Here is an 18,711-nt window from a genome sequence, read left to right as displayed (position 1 = left end):
TCTAGTCTAGACTTCTGGATTTGGTCAGCTAGCTGCTGTGCCTCTGAGTCACAGTCCACCTTAGCCAAGCTGCTTTATAATGTGCCTCTATTTTCCCATCTGCGAAATGAGGAGAATATCTGAATTCCTCAAGGGTGTGTTGCTAGAATTAATGTTGGTAAAAGCTGTTAGTTACCTAACCCTAGTGTCAACCTTTGTTGCTTCCTTGGTTTCATAGTTTCTCCCCTGGCACATGTTACTCAGCATTTAGCAACACCCGTTGCTGGGAAAAGATGGTTTCCCCCATGCCCTGATTTGGCTCCAGTAACTCTTTACTCTTCAGCACTTTTCCTTCAAAGTTGCAGAGTTTGTTTCCTTGAACAGTAGCTTTCAAACTTTCCAGACTATTGTACCCCTTGCAGGAGTCTGATTTGTCTTGTGTACCCCCAAGTTTCACCTCAACTCAGTTGTTTACAAAATCAGACATAGAAATACAAAAGTGTCACAGCACACTATTACTGAAAAATCGCTTATTTTCTCATTTTTATCATATAATTATAAAATAAATCAATTGGAATATAAATATTGTACTCCCATTTCAGCGTATAGTATATTGAGGAGTATAAACATGTCTCATGTTTGTAGTTTTTACTGACTTCGCTAGTGCTTTTTACGTAGCCTGTTTTAAAACTAGGTAACTATCTAGATGAGTTGATGTGCCCCCTGGAAAACCTCTGTGTACCCCCAGGGGTATGTGGACCCTTGGTTGAGAACCAATGTTCTTGAGGATCGACGGGTGAAACTTTCACATTCAGCAGTAGATCTCCTAATAAACCAAGATCTATTAAAAACGGAGAAGGTGGAGTAAAACAAAAAGAAGCAATATGCTTAACATGTCTAAATTTATACATCTTATAATCTAACCTAGATAGTTTAGTTACAGACCGAGGTCTTGTTTACACTGTGGGAGTACTTGCCAAGAGCGGGTAAATTCTTGTGTGCACCAATATGTCATGCACTAGCTGGTTCATGTAGACCCTGCTGGTGTGCATTAAAAGTTCCCTACTGTGTGTTAATATACTGTTTGAAACAGGACTACATAAATGCACACTCACGAGTATTTAGTATGCACCAGCAGGGTCTAAATAGGCCAGTTAGAGCGTGACACGGTGCACATTTAGCCCAGTGGTGTGCACTCCTGCATTGTGTACAAAAGGCCAAAAACAATCTTACATGTCCCAAGAACAAGTCCTGGCTGTGTTCTTGTCCCCTCTGAATTCCTACCTCACGCAGTCCAGTACCGTCTCTCCTAAACAACGTGCCCCTGTACAGGACAGAATGCATGTCCAGACACTTCTTCCTTGATCTAAGGGAAGCGCCTCATTCTCCTAACTAGTTTTTTCGTCTTATCTGCAAAAACACTAAGGTTTTGGTCTTGCTGCTTTCTCTCTGAGATGGCCCATTGAGGATACGCTGTTTAATATCTGGCTTTCAGAGGCTCAACAGCACATCTTAGAGTTCATGTTTCACAAACCATCACATTGAGTGATATTTGATGGGCCGTATGTGTTGTCTACACGGTGTGGATTGTTTTGTGTTTTTTTGGTCTAAAGATGAAATTCATTTCACTTAACTTCCTTGGTGATAAATTATAAATTAGAGACTCTGGTTCATACCCTCTGTTACACTCTTTGAGATAGGTGGATAAAAACTACTGTGTAAGGATTCAGGACTGCATTATGATTAATAATTTATTTGTTATTTTTATTCCAAAATTCTAATCAATCTTTTATTTTGTGATAGTTCATTTTAACTATTTTTCCATAGTTTCTGCTTACAAATAGTTATTCATTTTTTTTGTTTGCTAGTTTTGTTTTTTTCTGTTTTGGGTTAATATTCACAAGAGAGCTTTTGATGCTTCCTTCGTTACGGAACAAAATAGCAGTGGAGATGAAATAAAGTGAAACGAAATAAACTGTGAGACCAATTGGCTAGAACTCAGCTTCTATACATTATAGACAGATTTTGTAAAGTGTTTTGGATGGATCTGGTGGTAGTTTATTTGCTTATGAAAGGTGCTTAACAATAATTTGGCATATTGTTATCAAACAGAGATAAACACACTATTCGTAACCATCTCAAAAAGGCAAGCTTATAATTGTGAAAGGGCAGTTACATAAAATGAAGCATGCAGCACTGAACTTTTTCTCCATGCTGCATCAGTAACACCATTAAAGCTGTCAGTTTGTCAGATCACTGGAGGTATTTATGAAATCAATACACAATCCTAGAGATTTATAGAGGCAGTATTGTTAGCCAGAGGAGAGTCTCAATGGAAAATAAAATTAATACAATTTACAAGCAGATTGTCATAGAAAATGGATGAATTTCCTACAGTCTCCTGTTTTTACTTGTCTGCAGAAAATGCTTAGGCATGGGGAGAAAGCAGAAGGTAATAGCATAAATTAGCCTGGTTAGTCCCTAATATTGTTAGAAGAATTGCTTGAAACCAGGATTTTGTTTTTGAAGGTGATTGAGGCAATGTGTAATAAAAATCTTGAACAAAACATTAAAGTATGAATTACGGCTTTTTTTGTTTTTTTTCTGGATGTATTTGATTTGGTCTCATAATTTCACGACGCCGAGCCCTTTTTATTTTGTTCTGCGTCCTTCTCTTGCTTTCAACCCTTATTTCTTTTTCCACATCTTAATCACACTTTGCCACTCTTTCACCAGCAACAATAGCTCTCCCATGTGGTCTTTCACACACCAAAGCCAATTGTTCTAGGGGAGGTGTTGTGAAATCAGTTTTCTACAAGATTTACGTTCATGTGGGTCTGAAACATCCTTTGCTTTGTTCTTCTATCTATAGTGGTTGCGGATTTGTTTGTCTGGGATGAAGGTCCATCCTCAAACAACTGATTTTTTTGTCATTGGCAAGTAGCAGAAGAAAGGAGAGGGGGAGGAAGGGCAGACAAATTGGGAAGGAATTTGGATCTAGTTTGAAAAAGAGTCTCTTGTATACAACATCTTTTCGATGGTGAGAGTCTGAGTGAACAATTGTCTACTACAAGAATTTGGTGTAGACTAGATGACTGGTATAAATTGAATTAGTCTGATGTCAAGGACATAGCCCCCCACCCCTCTCTCTCTCTCTCTGCCTGACAGCAAACAGAAGAATGCCCTCGGTGACATGGCTTGACCTGGAACATCAGCATGGGCTTTTGTGAAATGCTCTGATTCCAAGACTGACATTCAATAAAGCCAATTTGGTAGAGACTGGATTGGGATCTCACAGCAATACACAATTTCTTTTATTAAAAGAAAAAGATATCTAGTGGCATATCTTATGTTTGTTGCCACTTACTTTTAATAATCATTTGAAAACCAGACTTCTGGTCTCATGCCAGGGCAAATTCCTTTTATCATAACGAATGTTTTAACACAACATAATGATCGCACAAACTGATAGAATCTGTAGTATGCTGTCCTGGCCATGTTCCCTCCTCTCTTTGCTCCTATTTTCTTCCAATCCCTTTGCTTCTGCCCTTTCTCCAACCCCTCCCTCCCATTCCTTTCCTCTCCTCACCCACCCCTCTTCTCCCCTGTTCCTATTCATTTGCTCCTAATCTCTCCCCCCCCACCCCGCCCCACCCCGCTTTGTTTCTTTGCATTTGAATCAAGTCGCCTATTTCTCCTTGCTGATTGGGTGCCAGCATGGGGAGCATTGTGAGTACCAGAGAGACAGTCTCCTTGCTCTCAATTCCAGTGCCCATTGCCAGGAGGAGCAATCTCACAGGAAGTCTTGCTCAGCCTTATGTTCCCGGGATGAGCCAACCTCAGTCACGGTCTGGAGATGGTACATGCACAGTCCAGTTGCGTGTAATAGCTGTGAGGGAATGGAGCATGCTCCATGCAGATCGAATCTTCAGAGAATGTAGCTGCCAGACTCTTAAGAAACATCTCCTGAGAATGTGTGAATGGTAGTTTTCAGAGGTTCATGGCTTGTTGGCCACATTTGGGTGAATTTTTCTGGACATCCAAATCTCTGACACTAGAAGACCCCTTCCATATTTCCAGTTTATTGCTCCTAAGCCTAGAGGCTCTGGACCTTCTCAACAAAACAGTTGTAAGAATTTTTAATCATGTGCAAAAAACTTATTTCCCCTTAATCTTGTTCCTGTAAATGGTTGAACAATTTTAACTAAAACATCCCTCAGAATTTCAGCCTGAGGCAGGGACCTAGCATGAATAATTTCAACACAAACTGTTTGGCAAAATAATAAGCAAATGAATATGGGTTTTTATAAGGTATGTCTACACAGTTACTGGGAGTGAGTATCACAGCCCAGGTCAACAGACTCATGCCAGCAGGGCTCAGGCTAGCGTGTTAAAAGTAGCCATGGAGATGTTTTGATGTTCAGGCTTGGGCTGGAGCATTGGCTCTGAAGTTCACCCTTTTTGGAGGCTTCAGAACCCAAGCTCCAGCCTGAACCAGAGGGTTCACATTACTATTTTTAGTGCACACAAGCCCCACTAGCGCAAGTCTGTCAACCCCGGCCATGAAACATGCTCACAGTAGTTGTGTAGACATACCTATATTAGAAGTTTGGCAACCTGAAGTATTGGCATTGCTACCTGTGCCGCCTCTAATGCAAATCCTAACATTCTAACTTACAAAAGTTTTGTAACATTTTAAGAGCAACGATATTTGAGAGTGATCTGTGAAGAACACATCTGAAAGTGTTTTACTGTAGGTTAAAAATGTAATTTTTCTAATTGATACGCAGCATGTCTTCTGAGCAAAACTAGTCGAATTTTTATTTGTTTTATTTTGCATTTAATTTGAGTAAATTATTTGATTCTGTGATTCTGTTCATCCAGGTAAGCTATCGATGTCAAAGTAAATTGAAGATTTGATCATAGGAAAGCCCAGCATTTTAAAATTTTATTAAGAAAATGTATCAATTTTATTTGCTTTTTAAACAGGTAGATTAATACCATGTCATGGGAGAAATGGGAAAAAGCCTCACTTGCACCAAAATTAAAAGATTAGAAAGCTGAGGTGCACTTTTGTGCTGCAAATATCGTGGTAGTGAGTCACACGCACTGATCGATATGATAGCCCATAGACATATGGTAGAAGTTCTGTTACTTGTATAGCCATTTTTAACAAATGCCACCACTTTTTTTTTTAAAGGAAATACTGGGATTTCTTTGCCAAAGACTAACAAGTCTGTAGTTGCCAAACTGGTTATATTCTATTATCGTAATGCAGTTTAGGGAAATGTTTTCTCTTTGTTAATATGATGTGTTTTTCCTCTTCTCTTGTTTAGAGATCTAAGTGAAAACCAAATTCAAGGAATCCCAAGGAAGGCCTTTCGAGGAATTACTGATGTGAAGAACCTGTAAGTGATGCCTTATTTGTTGTTTGTTGTGAAGTGTATTCAACATAATGGGGTATAAATTAGCTATTACCCTACCACAAAAGAAAAATATCTTGCTGTCATCGTGGATAGTTCTCTGAAAACATCTGCTCAATGTGCAGCAGCAGTCAAAAAAGCAAACAGAATGTTATGAACTATAGTATCAGGAAAGGGATAGGTAATAAGACAGAGTATATCATAATGCCACTGTTTAAATCCATGGTATGTGCACACCTCGAATACTGCATACAATTCTGGTCACCCTGTCTAAAAAAATTTTAGAATTGGAGAAGGGCAACTAAAATGATTAGATATGGAATAGCTTCAACGTGAGGAGAAATTAAAAAGACTGGGATTGTTCAGTTTAGAAAAGAGACAACTAAGTGGGGATATTATAGAGGTCTATAAAATCATGAATGTTGTGGAGAAAGTGAATAAGGAAGTTTTACTCATCCCTTCACAAGAATCAGGGATCACCCAGTGAAATTAATAGTAGGTCTGAAACAAACATCTGGAAGTACTTCTTCATACACTTCACAATCAACCTGTGGAACTTTTTGCCAAGGGATTGTGAAGGCCAAAAATATAACTGGATTAAAAGAAGAATTGGGTAAATTCATGGAGGATAGGTCCGTCAATGGCTATTAGCCAATATGGTCAGGGATGCAACCACATGCTCTGTGTGTCCCTAAACCTCTGACTGACAGAAGCTGGGATTGGACTACTTGATAAATTGCCCTATTGTGCTCATTCCCTCTGAAGCATCTGGCACTGGCCACTTTTGGAAGACAGGATGCTGGGCTAGATGGACCATTGATTTGTCCCAGTATGGCCGTTCTTAAGTTGTTACATTCTTATATTCTCTGTGCTACTGCTATTATTTATTTGAGCGTTAGATGTGGGCTCAGGTCTATGCAGCACACACAGAAAGATGGTCCCTGCACCTAGAAAGATGTTCTTTGACTGTAACCTATATGCTCCCCTCAGTCCACAAAAACAATTCCCATCCATTAGTAGGAGTTCTGAACAAAGACAGAAGTGCAGATTATATTCTTAAATTTGGAGACTCTACTATGCCAACAATGCATAATCTTACCTTGCAAAGTTTGGTTAAATTACAGACTATGTGCTAACATATATTAGTCAAAGGAAACAATACAGTAGATCAGTAAGAAGTTGAAAGGGAACAGCATCACGATGTTCGCTGAAGTTGGTTTTTTTGTTCTTCATTCCACAGCTTCATTCTAAGAGTGCAGGTAATTATATTACAGAGCATAGGTCAGAGCTACACAGATCCAGCACGAATTTCAGAGAAAAGAAAGTGAGAAAATGGTATGACTTTTGCTAGGCAGAAGAAATTAACTTGATGAACAGGTTTATTTTCTTTCTGACATTTGCATTCCTGTCCTGTGTTTCTAATAAAAGCCATTTAAGAGTAAAATCTGTTTATTTGTGGTAATACAATTACCTTAAATTAGTTTGGCCGTTGGCTTTCTCTAAACATACAACAAAGGAATATGGTTATGTAAAGATTTCCTATTGTACCTTCCCATGGCTGCACCTTATGTAGAGGCCATATGTGCTGCACTGTCTTATGCTAGTATCACAAAACTCCACTCCATTGCTACTGTTAGAGGCAAGATAGGGCCATCTTGAAACAAGCCTGGTTATAGCCAGCAGGTTGTCAGTGAGGGAGAGGTTCAGTGCCTGGTCTCCTTCCCCTGAGGACGGCTGCTTTCTAGACTAAGAAAGGGAGGCAAAAGTCTCTCAAATTCATTGTAAAACTGTGTAACATACATAACATATGTCATGTTATAGGAGTATTAGCACTGTGATAGTGTAACCTTCTGGTAAGTGTGTATTATAGGTCTTCCTCTGTGCCATGAGGACATGCATTATTACAGTCCCCAGTTACAGAGCCTTGACTCTTTAGCACAAGGTGTAGTACAGGCGTCAGCAACCTTTCAGAAGTGGTGTGCCGAGTCTTCATTTATTCACTCTAATTTAAGGTTTCGCATGCCAGTAATGCATTTTAACGTTTTTAGAAGGTCTCTTTCTATAAGTCTATAATATATTACTAAACTATTGTTGTATGTAAAGTAAATAGTTTTTTAAAATGTTTAAGAAGCTTCATTTAAAATTAAATTAAAATTCAGAGCCCTCCCGCCCGGACCGGTGGCCGGGACCCGGGCAGTGTAAGTGCCACTGAAAATCAGCTCGCATGCCGCCTTTGGCACGCGTGCCATGGGTTTCCTACCCCTGGCACATGTTTTTAGCTCTGGAGGTGACTGGTTCAGTCCCCGATGTGTTGGCCAGGAGGATGGCTGTGGCAGTAGCCACGCACAGACCCTGTCAGAGATAGTGACCCCATTGTGCTAAGCACTGTGTGCACATATAATGTAAACCCTGAGCCTGCTCCAAAGAGATAATAGGTGGATATAACAAACAGAGAGGTGGAGCATAGGTTAACACTGAGACTATTAAGCTCTATGTAATAAGCAGCAATCACAGCATAGTAGATGGTTAGGTATTACCAAGTGTCTTTGTATCCGTAGATATGAAATAGCAGTGTAATTTGAATTAAAGTACATGCAATAAACAGCTCCCCTTCTACATTAGATTGTGTGAGTGTTCAAGTGAACAGAATGATGTTAGCTTAGTGTTGCCTTGAGTACAGACATAGGTCTCCATTACCCTATTTTATGGATATTTTGTGCTTCATTTGGGACATCTGCAATGAGAATCTTTTGATTTCTAAGGAAATTGAATTATTTTCTGATCTTAAGACATGTCTGTCCATCCACATCAGTCTAGGGAAGGGATAGTCAATAGGTGGACCACGGGCCAAATCCGTACCTCCAGATGCTTTTGAACAGACCACAAAAACTTTTTTTTACTTATTATTATCATTATTGTGGTGTGCATTTCCTCAGTAAACCATTAACATTGTTTGGACTTTTTACTGTTGTACCTGAAAGGCTGCTTGTGGGTGTTTTCAACCTCACAAAATGTTTCAGTAACACATAGCCTAATTACATGACAGTGGTGAATATTGGGGTGCCAGGGAGTCACAGGTGGAATAACCCATTTTGTGTTATTTTGTTTATTAATTAGGCATAATTTTTGATATCTTAATTTTGGTTCACTTATTTTTGGTTGTTTATTAAGCATGATTATAACACAGTGTTTGAGTTGTATTAGTAGTTTCCTTTATTTGGACTAATTTAATTTTTTGAGAGAGGGAGTTACACTTTTTTTAACATTTGTTACTATAGGTTATTGTGACTCTTTGTAAGCTTTTACCTACTTTTTACCATTGAGTTTACAATTAGGATAAATGTGTAGGCCCAGTTATCACAAATGTAAATATAAAGCTTTAATTGTATAAGCCAAAAAAAAAAATCCTTACCTATCCTAAACATACAGCCAAAGAAAAGACTAGTTTATTCTTAACCATTTTACAAACAGCAGAAATTTTAAGTTTTATTTTAACTAAAAAATAAAGTATATTGTAAATTCTTAAGTTTTATTAACTTCTAAAAACTGTGTTAACAGTTTTAACTGTTAAATATAAGATATAATTGTTAGACATAACTGTGGTATTTAATCGAGTCAAATTTATAAATTCCAATTTTGAAATAAAAAAATTACAAACCTTAAAATATAATCATATATTTTTTCTTTTACTTTTTGCTATCTGCTTATACTAAAATAAAGGTATTTTTATAATTGTAATTTTATAAACAAATGTCCAGTCCTAATCAAAATTAGTTAATTAAAGAAAGGATTATGTTGTAGTAATCGGGCCTACAAATTTACTCTAGTTGTAGGCACAACTGTAAAAAGTACATAAAAGTTAATAAAATGTCACAATAACAAAAATGTTGTCTTAATTAAGATGGAATCTATGCTAACATAACCCAGTCACTGTCCAATATTAAACAGTGTTAAACCAAGTTCAGGATTTGATATATAGAGATTTCAACCTGTTTGGTACCATGGCAAACACACCATTAAACATCACTTTAACCTTTTTATTAAAGATAAAGAAAAGAAGGAAGAACAGTTAAATCATTTAAAATGTAAATTAAGCAGCAAGGCTTCCGTTTTAACAACATCCCTTGTTCCCTTTCCCGTTCGCTGGAGAGAGTTTTTAGAAGGAAACCCTCCTTGTTTGATACTCTCTTAGTATCAAAGATGCTAATAACTGTGTTTTTGAGGAAAAGAGAAGAAGTTAGTAGAGATGGGCTAGAGCTGTTGCTGCTGTTAGTCTGATCCGATTTCCGAATAGAAAAACAAGCCAAGCATACGAAACAGGGAGTGAAGAGAACAAGATAGAAAATGCAGCTTCTGTCTCTGGTGTTGCCTTTTACTTGCAATCTTGTGGCTGGAAAAACACAGGCACACCACATGGTCTTATCGGCCACTCTGAGACCTGGAACTGGAAACGTACCAGTCTCAGGCTGTTTAGGACATTTCATTTAGTTGCCTCTTTTTAGTCATAGCCTTACATCACTGTATATGCAGTCTTGGCTGGCTAAGCCAAGTTGTTGTTAGACAGAAGGACAAAAAGAGAGAGGAAAGAGAAGAAATAAGATGGAGAAAGAAAAGGGCATATGCTGGAGTGGGGAGAAGAGAGAGAAATGAGCGACTCACCGTAATCCCAGGGGTGGTAAGGTTTCAGCTAGTGAAGGTGGGGGTGATGTAATGATGAGGATGAAGGTCCAGGGTCCCAGGACATGGTGGGGTTGGCAGCTATGATGGTGAAGCTGGCTCCAGTAGCGCACTACAGCATTTTTAGCTACATAATAGATCTTTTATTAGCTTCTCAATCTGGTATTTTTACTGTAGACCCCATGGGAACACTCTTTTTTGAAGTGCCTCTCCGTAGCAAACGTCCTACTTACATCTTTCTACAAACATCTTTAATGTTACAAGACTGGAACATGGTACAAGGGGCTTTGGTTTATATATACAGGAAATTCTGCTGTTTAGAGGTAACAATACTGATGATAGAAAATATACTTAGGGAGTTGGATAAGTAGTTTATTCTCATATCTACTGTCAATTTCCCTTTATAATTAATGTATGAATCGTTTGTCTACCATGGTCCATTAGAGAAGATGGCGACTGCTTCCAGACACAGATTGCTGTCCCTGCAGTTGCTGAGAAAAATATTGCTAAGGTTTATAAGCCAACTTGCCACTGGATAAAAAGTTAAAACCTCTCTCAAGTGATATCTTTAAATCAGTGGTTCTCAACCATTGTGAGTCTATATGTGCTTCAGTTTCCCTATATTTTGTGTGATTACCGGGTGTGTGTGGGGGGGGAACGAGGACTGTTTGCTCTCAAGGTGAGGCAAAGAAACATAAGTGTGAATGACACCTAGCAGTTTATGTCTGAATGAATCATTGAAAGGGAGTGGCCAAGGCATATCATTTGGAGAATCTGAGAAGACAATGGCAAATCCAGTCACCAGGACAGTAACACCTAGCAACCAATGACCCTGAAGGAGATGGATTCCCACACCTCTCAGCAAGGAAGCTGAACAAAGAAGATCCCATCTTAAAAACAAAGGACTGGGAAGGTGTGAGGTGGGGGGAATAAGAGTTGACTGCTGGAAGGAGTCAGGGTTCTCACCTGGGAAGTGACCACGATCAGACTGAGAGAGGCAGAGGCTGGATAATGGGATTCACTACAGCTTGGCTGGTCTCTGGGCTATCCGGAATGCTCTATGCTTGAACCTTCATTTCTTTATGCTAACCTAGGGACTTCCTATGCTGTGTTCCAGTTGACTAATAAATCCAGCTGTTTTCACAACACTGTTTGTGTGTCGCAGCCAATGCTTACCTTGCCGCTTGCCAATGCACTTACATAGCATGGTCTACCATTGTAAACCAATGTACATTTATTTTGCTATTAAATACATACCGCCATATCTAGAACATTATAGCATGCAAAAACATTTCTGTGAATATTGGTTCTACTTGTTAAATGAGTTCTCTTGGTATATGCTCATACTTCTTTTGTATTTACTTTCTGTTAACATTTATCAGATTAGCATTTTCAAAAAATCAATTTCCAAGTTGCATATTCAAGTTTTCACAAAAGCTGAATTTTTCAGTTAACACGAACAATTGCTTGTGCACTCACACAAGCAGAGAACAGGAACAATGTTGTGTGACATTTCTTACCTATCACAGTTAAGCAACACAGTTTCTATTTACAATATTCATGATCCATTCACAGAGAGAGAGAGAGAGAGAGAGAGAGAGAAGGAAATAGTCTAATTAAAATAATGAATAAATCTGAGGAAATGACAATATGCTTGCAGATATTTCACAAGCAGAAAGAAGGTAAGTGATCATGAATTATTTGCTGAGCTCTGATTACAGTGTGCAGCACATCTTAATTAATGTTGCATTGAAACCTTAACAACCTTAGGTTGGGATTTTCAAGGGACCCTAAACTCTTAGGCCCTTTGAAAATCCCAGTCTTCATTTCTTGACTCCTGTCTGGATGAATTTGCCAATTTAACAGTACATTAATGTTGGAGTTTGCACAAGATTATTTGGGGAAGAGAAAATGAATCAGTGGTCTGATTATCCACTAGTTTAAGAAGGTGTAAAATCTGGAGTAAATATTAAAGTCAATTATTATACCAATATAAAACCACTGAATGAGAAGGAAATTGGGTCCTGCATGTTTATACTTTTGTATTTGTGTACACAGAGGCTGACCAACAAGTGTTTATCTCTGATGTCTATGTGAGACACACAATATTTTAAATATGTTCCAATATATGAGAGTTTAAAAGGCAAATAAATTGGTATTTTTGAATGGATTCCACATTGCTTTGATCCTGAACATTGATATTTCTTGAGCATCTTCAGAGGTGCCTAACCGTTCAGAGATAAAGTATAACCATTTATATGAGAAATTTTTTCTGGAAACAAGTCTCATGTATCCTTTGAGGGATGAATGGATCATATTATTTATAACTAAAAATCTTTTAAAAGTTTTCTTCATATCCCTAAATTCACAATTACTTTCTAAGTATTCCAGTGGATTAAATCTTTCTAACTCCTGTAATTGCTATTCATTGTGGTATTGACCATAATGTATTCAGGAGGTATCCCTGTGGCTGTCACATTCACCTTCAGAGAAATTCCATGGTAATGCAGCATTATTGTACTATTAAAATAATGTGTTATCAACTTAACTCTTGTTAATTTAATGAATATGTTGTTTAACTTTCACCATCTGATCCATCCCTAATTATAAATGCAAAAACCAAATATTTCACAATTACATCATTTAAAAGATGTTATTGAGTGAAATGCACGTGCATATTCCCTGAACAATGCATTGTGCATTTAATATGATTTTTCTCATAATGCACAAAGCAGTCAAGGAGAGAGGTTAAGTCTTGGTACTAGGCATTTCTTGATACAGAATTTTTTCTTTATTCTCATGTTGAATTAAAGTGTTATAAAGAGGGATTGCACTGAGAATTTAGTGTGTTGTGTTTGCCACCAGGGAATCAGGGTGGGATTGTCGGGATAAACCTTTTCCATCTTTACTATGACACTATACTGTGTACACTTGCAAGCTTGAGAAACAACAATAGCATCCCCGATACCATCACGGCAAACCTGGTGGCTGAACTTTGTGACTTTGTTCTCACCCACAATGATTTCAGATTTGGGGACAATTTATACCTTCAAGTCAGCGGGACTGCTATGGGTACCCGCATGTCCCCTCAGTATGCCAACATTTTTGTGGCTGACTTAGTACAACGCTTCCTCAGCTCTCGTCCCCTTTCGCCCCCTACTCTACTTGAGCTACATTGATGACATCTTCATCATCTGGACCCATGGGAAGGAGGTCCTTGAGGAATTCCACCAAGATTTCAATGATTTCCATCAACCTCAGCCTGGACCAGTCCACACAAGAGGCCCACTTCCTAGACACTACAGTGCTAATAAGCGATGGTCACATAAACACTACCCTATACCGGAAACCTACTGACCGCTATACTTACCTACATGCCTCCAGCTTTCATCCAGACCACATCGCACGGTCGATTGTCTACAGTCAAGCTCTAAGGCCTTGTCTACACTACGAGAGTAGTTCGATTTTACTTAAATCGAATATTTGGAATCGATATTGCAAAGTCGAACGTGTGTGTCCACACTAAGGACAGTAATTCGACTTTGTGAGTCCACACTAACGGGGAAAGCGTCGACATTGGAAGCGGTGCACTGTGGGCAGCTATCCCACAGTTCCCGCAGTCCCCGCTGCCCATTGGAATTCTGGGTCGAGCCACCAATGCCTTCTGGGTAAAAAAATGTGTCGAGGGTGCTTTTGGGTAACTGTCGTCATCCATCCATCACTCACTCCCGCCCTCCCTCCCTCCCTGAAAGCGCCGGCGGGAAATCATTTCGCGCACTTTTCAAGTCATTGACAGCGCGGACGCCACAGCACTGTGAGCATGGAGCCCGCTGCAACCATCGCTGCAGTTGTGGCCGCTCTCAACGCCTCGCAGCTTATCATACAGGTTGCCCTGAGGCAGATGCAGAAAAGTCAGGCGAGGAGGCTACGTCAACGCGGTGATGGCCTGAAGTGTGAGAGTAGCACAGACCTCTCAGAAAGCAGGGGACCCAGCGCCGAGGACATCACGGTGGCAATGGGTCATGTTGATGCCGTGGAACGGCGATTCTGGGCACGGGAAACAAGCACTGAGTGGTGGGACCGCATAGTGCTGCAGGTCTGGGATGAATCACAGTGGCTGCGAAACTTCCGCATGCGGAAGGGAACTTTCCTTGAACTTTGTGAGTTGCTGTCCCCTGCCCTGAAGCGCAATGACACCCGGATGCGACCAGCCCTGACTGTCCATAAGCGAGTGGCCATAGCCCTCTGGAAGCTTGCAACGCCTGACAGCTACCGGTCAGTCGCGAGCCAGTTTGGGGTGGGCAAATCTACCGTGGGGGTTGTTGTGATGCAAGTAGCCAAGGCAATCGTTGATGTACTGCTGCCAAAGGTAGTGACCCTGGGAAACTTGGAGGCGATCATAGATGGCTTCGCAGCGATGGGATTCCCAAACTGCGGTGGGGCCATAGATGGAACTCACATCCCTATCCTGGCACCGGACCACCAGGCCAGCCAGTACATTAACAGAAAGGGCTACTTTTCCATGGTGCTGCAAGCACTGGTGGACCACAGGGGACGTTTTACCAACATCTACGTGGGATGGCCGGGCAAGGTTCATGACGCTCGTGTTTTCAGGAACTCTGGTCTGTTTAGACGGCTGCAGCAAGGTATTTACTTCCCGGACCACAAAATAACTGTTGGGGATGTGCAGATGCCTATAGTCATCCTCGGGGACCCAGCCTACCCGCTAATGCCCTGGCTCATGAAGCCCTATACAGGTGCCCTGGACACTGAAAAAGAACTCTTCAACTACCGGCTGAGCAAGTGCAGAATGGTGGTGGAGTGTGCTTTTGGACGTCTCAAGGGGAGATGGAGAAGCTTGATGACTCGCTGTGATCTCAGCGAAACCAATATCCCCATTGTTATAGCAGCTTGCTGTGTGCTCCACAATCTCTGTGAGAGCAAGGGGGAGACCTTTATGGCGGGGTGGGAGGTTGAGGAAATTAGCCTGGCTGCTGATTACTCACAGCCAGACAGCCGGGCGATTAGAAGAGACCAGCGGGAAGCGCTGTGCATCCGGGAGGCTTTGAAAGCAAAGTTCCTGAGTGAGCAGGGTAACCTGTGACTTTCTAATTTTGTGTACAGAGAAGCCTTCACCCCACTTCCAACACACGTTTCAAAATAAAAATAGTTCTACTTTGTTAAAGCACACCGTTTTCTGTAATACTGTTTTCGCGGGAATTTTTTAAAACTGGGACGCAGACTGTGGTGCGGAGCGGGTGTAGTGTAGTCGCGCGAATGCAGCTTCTAAACTGAAGGACTGACAGGCTCCGGTGCGGTGGGATGGTTCTTTCAACGGAGCCTGTCACCCCTCCTGATAGGGACTGTGTGTATGGGGGTACTATGTGACTTTGTGGCGGGGGGGGGACGCTTACAGATCCCCTGCTGTGTGGCTCTGTGATCCTGCCTAAGGACCGCCGCTTCAGATCTCTAACTGCCCTCCCGTGCCACAAAGTCACAGAGCAACCCACCTCCCACCACATAACATGAAAAGAACCTCCCAGACTAACCAGGGTAAGTAGTCACTGCATCACTGCACTATGTATGTGCCCTGCTGCTGTGCCTGCCCCCGACTATGTACCCTGCCAAAGGTGACTGTCCTGTCCAATTACCAACCCCCTTTCCCCCCCTCCTCCAAAAGAACATGATGGAAACAGTAGTTAACAGAAACATATTTTTTATTAACAACTACACAGGGGACTGGGAAGTGAAACTTGGACGGGGGCTTGTGTCAGGCGGGAAGGAAAGAACTTGTCAAACTTTGGGGAATGAGAGCCTTCTGCTGCTCGAGCTCTCTGCAGGGGTGGAGTGAGAGTTAGCAGGGACTCTGCCGCCTCTCCTTCTGTGCACTTTGGGTGAAGGGAGTATGGGACTTGGTGGCGGGGGAGGGCGGTTAGAGATGGACTGCAGCGGGGCTCTGTCCTCCTGCCTCCGTTCCTGCAGAACATCCACAAGGCGCCGGAGCGTGTCCGTTTGCTCCCTCAGTAGTCCAAGCAGGGTTTGAGTCGCCTGCTGGTCTTCCTGACGCCACCTCTCCTCCCGATCCATGTTGGCTTGGTGCATTTGGGACAAGTTCTCCCGCCACTGGGTCTGCTGTGCTGCCTGTGCTCTGGAGCAGGCTATAAGCTCGGAGAACATGTCCTCCCGTGTCCTCTTCTTCTTATGCCTAATCCTCCCTAGCCTCTGGGAGTGTGATGACAGGCTAGGTTGTGAGACAGTCGCAGATGGGGCTGTGGGAATGGGAAAAAGGGAGTGAATTCCTCAGAAAGATAAATGTAGTTGTGAACAAAGAACATAGTCTTTCTCTGTGAACAGGACCATGCACAGCACCTATCACATGCGCACTCAGCACAAGGTCGAATTCTCGGCCTTCGCATTCACTGTCTGTGGTTTTGCAGAGCACTTTTGAGAACCCTGTCAGGACAACGGAATTTCTGTTGCAGGCAGACATGGTAAGCCGTAGATTCGTGGCAGCTTAAAACTTTAATATTAGCAATGGCCTCATTTCACATTGAAATCAATGTCGGTCCCTGCTGCCAGCAATCCGGCAAGCAGGAAGTTTGCTCCTGTCCCACACCCTCGCGGCTGTCCCCGGGAACGATCCCTTTCGGCTGACCCTTTCCCGCCTCCACCGCGTGGCTGCAAACCAGCCAACACTAATAACATTCCCCTACCTCATTCAAAGCAGGTCTTCATGAGCGACATCACCCTCATGAGGATCTCTGAGAGCGACAGACAGAGAATGCTCCGGGAAAGCCTCCAAAGACCAGGGCCGTATGCCGCCATGCTGTGCCAAGCAATGATTCCGGAGTACTTGCTAGTCTCGTGGCGCGGCAACGTGTCCTACTACGGAGGACCCAATAAGGCCGCTCTCCCCAAGAACCTAATGCAGCGGATTTCAAATTACCTGCAGGAGAGCTTCCTTGAGATGTCCCAGGAGGATTTCTGCTCCATCCCCGGACATATAGACCGCATCTTACTGTAGCTGCAGTAGCAGGGACTACACAGTAGAGCGGCTTGGGCAGGACAATCATGCAAAACCGGACATTGCTAGATTTTTTTGAAATACTTGCACTGCCCATGACTGAACCGTTAAGTTATTCAAAGTAATCATGAGAAACCCATTTTTTACATTGTTAATAATCATGTTCTGTTACAAATAAATGTTTAGATGTTTACAACACTTACTGGATGATCCTTCACCAGATTCTGTGTCCGGGGTAACGGCTGGGGAGGGTTGGTAGGGGATCTCTGTAAGGGTGATGAAGAGATCCTGGCTGTCGGGGAAATCAGCGTTGTGAGCGCTGTCGACTGCCTCGTCCTCCTCATCTCCTTCCTCATCTTCCCCGTCCGCTAACATGTCCGAGGATCCGGCCGTGGACACTATCCCATCCTCAGAGTCCACAGTCAGTGGTGGGGTAGTGGTGGCGGCCGCACCGAGGATGGAATGCAGTGCCTCGTAGAAACGGGATGTCTGGGGATGGGATCCGGAGCGTCCGTTTGCCTCTTTGGTCTTCTGGTAGCCTTGCCTCAGCTCCTTGATTTTCACGCGGCACTGCGTTACATCCCGGCTGTATCCTCTCTCTGCCATGTCTTTAGAGATCTTCTCATAGATCTTTGCATTCCGTCTTTTGGATCGCAGCTCGGAAAGCACGGACTCATCGCCCCACACAGCGATGAGATCCAAGACTTCCCGATCAGTCCATGCTGGGGCCCTCTTTCTATTCTGAGCTTGCACTGCCATCAGTGCTGGAGAGCTCTGCATCGTTGCCAGTGCTGCTGAGCTCGCCACGATGTCCAGACAGGAAATGAGATTCAAACTGGCCAGACAGGAAAAGGAATTCAAATTCAAATTTTCCCGGGGCTTTTCCTGTGTGGCTGGTCAGAGCATCCGAGCTCGTACTGCTGTCCAGAGCGTCAACAGAGTGGTGCACTGTGGGATAGCTCCCGGAGCTATTAACGTCGATTTCCATCCACACCTAGCCTAATTCGACATGGCCATGTCGAATTTAGCGCTACTCCCCTCGTCGGGGAGGAGTACAGAAGTCGAATTAAAGAGACCTCTATGTCGAACTAAATACCTTCGCGGTGTGGACGGGTGCAGGGTTAATTCGATGTAACGGCGCTAACTTCGACATAAACGCCTAGTGTAGACCAGGCCTAAGATACAACCGCATTTGCTCTGATCCCTCAGACAGAGACAAACACCTACAGACTCTCTATCAAGCATTCTTAAAACTGCAATACCCACCTGGTGAAGTGAAGAAACAGATTGACAGGGCCAAAAGGGTACTGAGAAGTCACCTACTACAAGACAGGCCCAACAAAGAAAGTAACAGAATGCCACTAGCCATCACCTACAGCCCCCAACTAAAACTTCTCCAGCACATCATCAAGGATCTACAACCTATCCTGAAGGATGATCCCTCACTCTCACAGACCTTGGGAGACAGGCCAGTCCTCGCTTACAGACAGCCCCTCAACCTGAAGCAAATACTCAAAGGCAACTACACACCATACAACAAAAGCACCAACCCAGGAACCAAACCCTACTACAAACCTCGGTGCCAACTCTGTTCACATATCTATTCAG

The 18,711-nt window shown here is 42.3% G+C and overlaps 1 protein-coding gene across 1 annotated transcript in view; it reads left to right on the top strand.

Moving 5' to 3' along the window:
- Nucleotides 1–18,711, top strand: part of SLIT3 (slit guidance ligand 3) — a 780,962-nt gene that overhangs the window by 420,934 nt on the left and 341,317 nt on the right. Inside the window, exon 5 of the mRNA XM_034778698.1 lies at nucleotides 5,316–5,387. Within this exon, the coding sequence (XP_034634589.1) occupies nucleotides 5,316–5,387 (72 nt within the window). The remainder of the gene's footprint in view (nucleotides 1–5,315; nucleotides 5,388–18,711) is intronic.

Source organism: Trachemys scripta, chromosome 8 (assembly GCF_013100865.1).
Source record: "Trachemys scripta elegans isolate TJP31775 chromosome 8, CAS_Tse_1.0, whole genome shotgun sequence".
Classification (NCBI taxonomy): domain Eukaryota; kingdom Metazoa; phylum Chordata; order Testudines; family Emydidae; genus Trachemys; species Trachemys scripta.
Note: the sequence above shows the minus strand (reverse complement) of the source record. Positions and strands in the feature narration are given on the sequence as shown.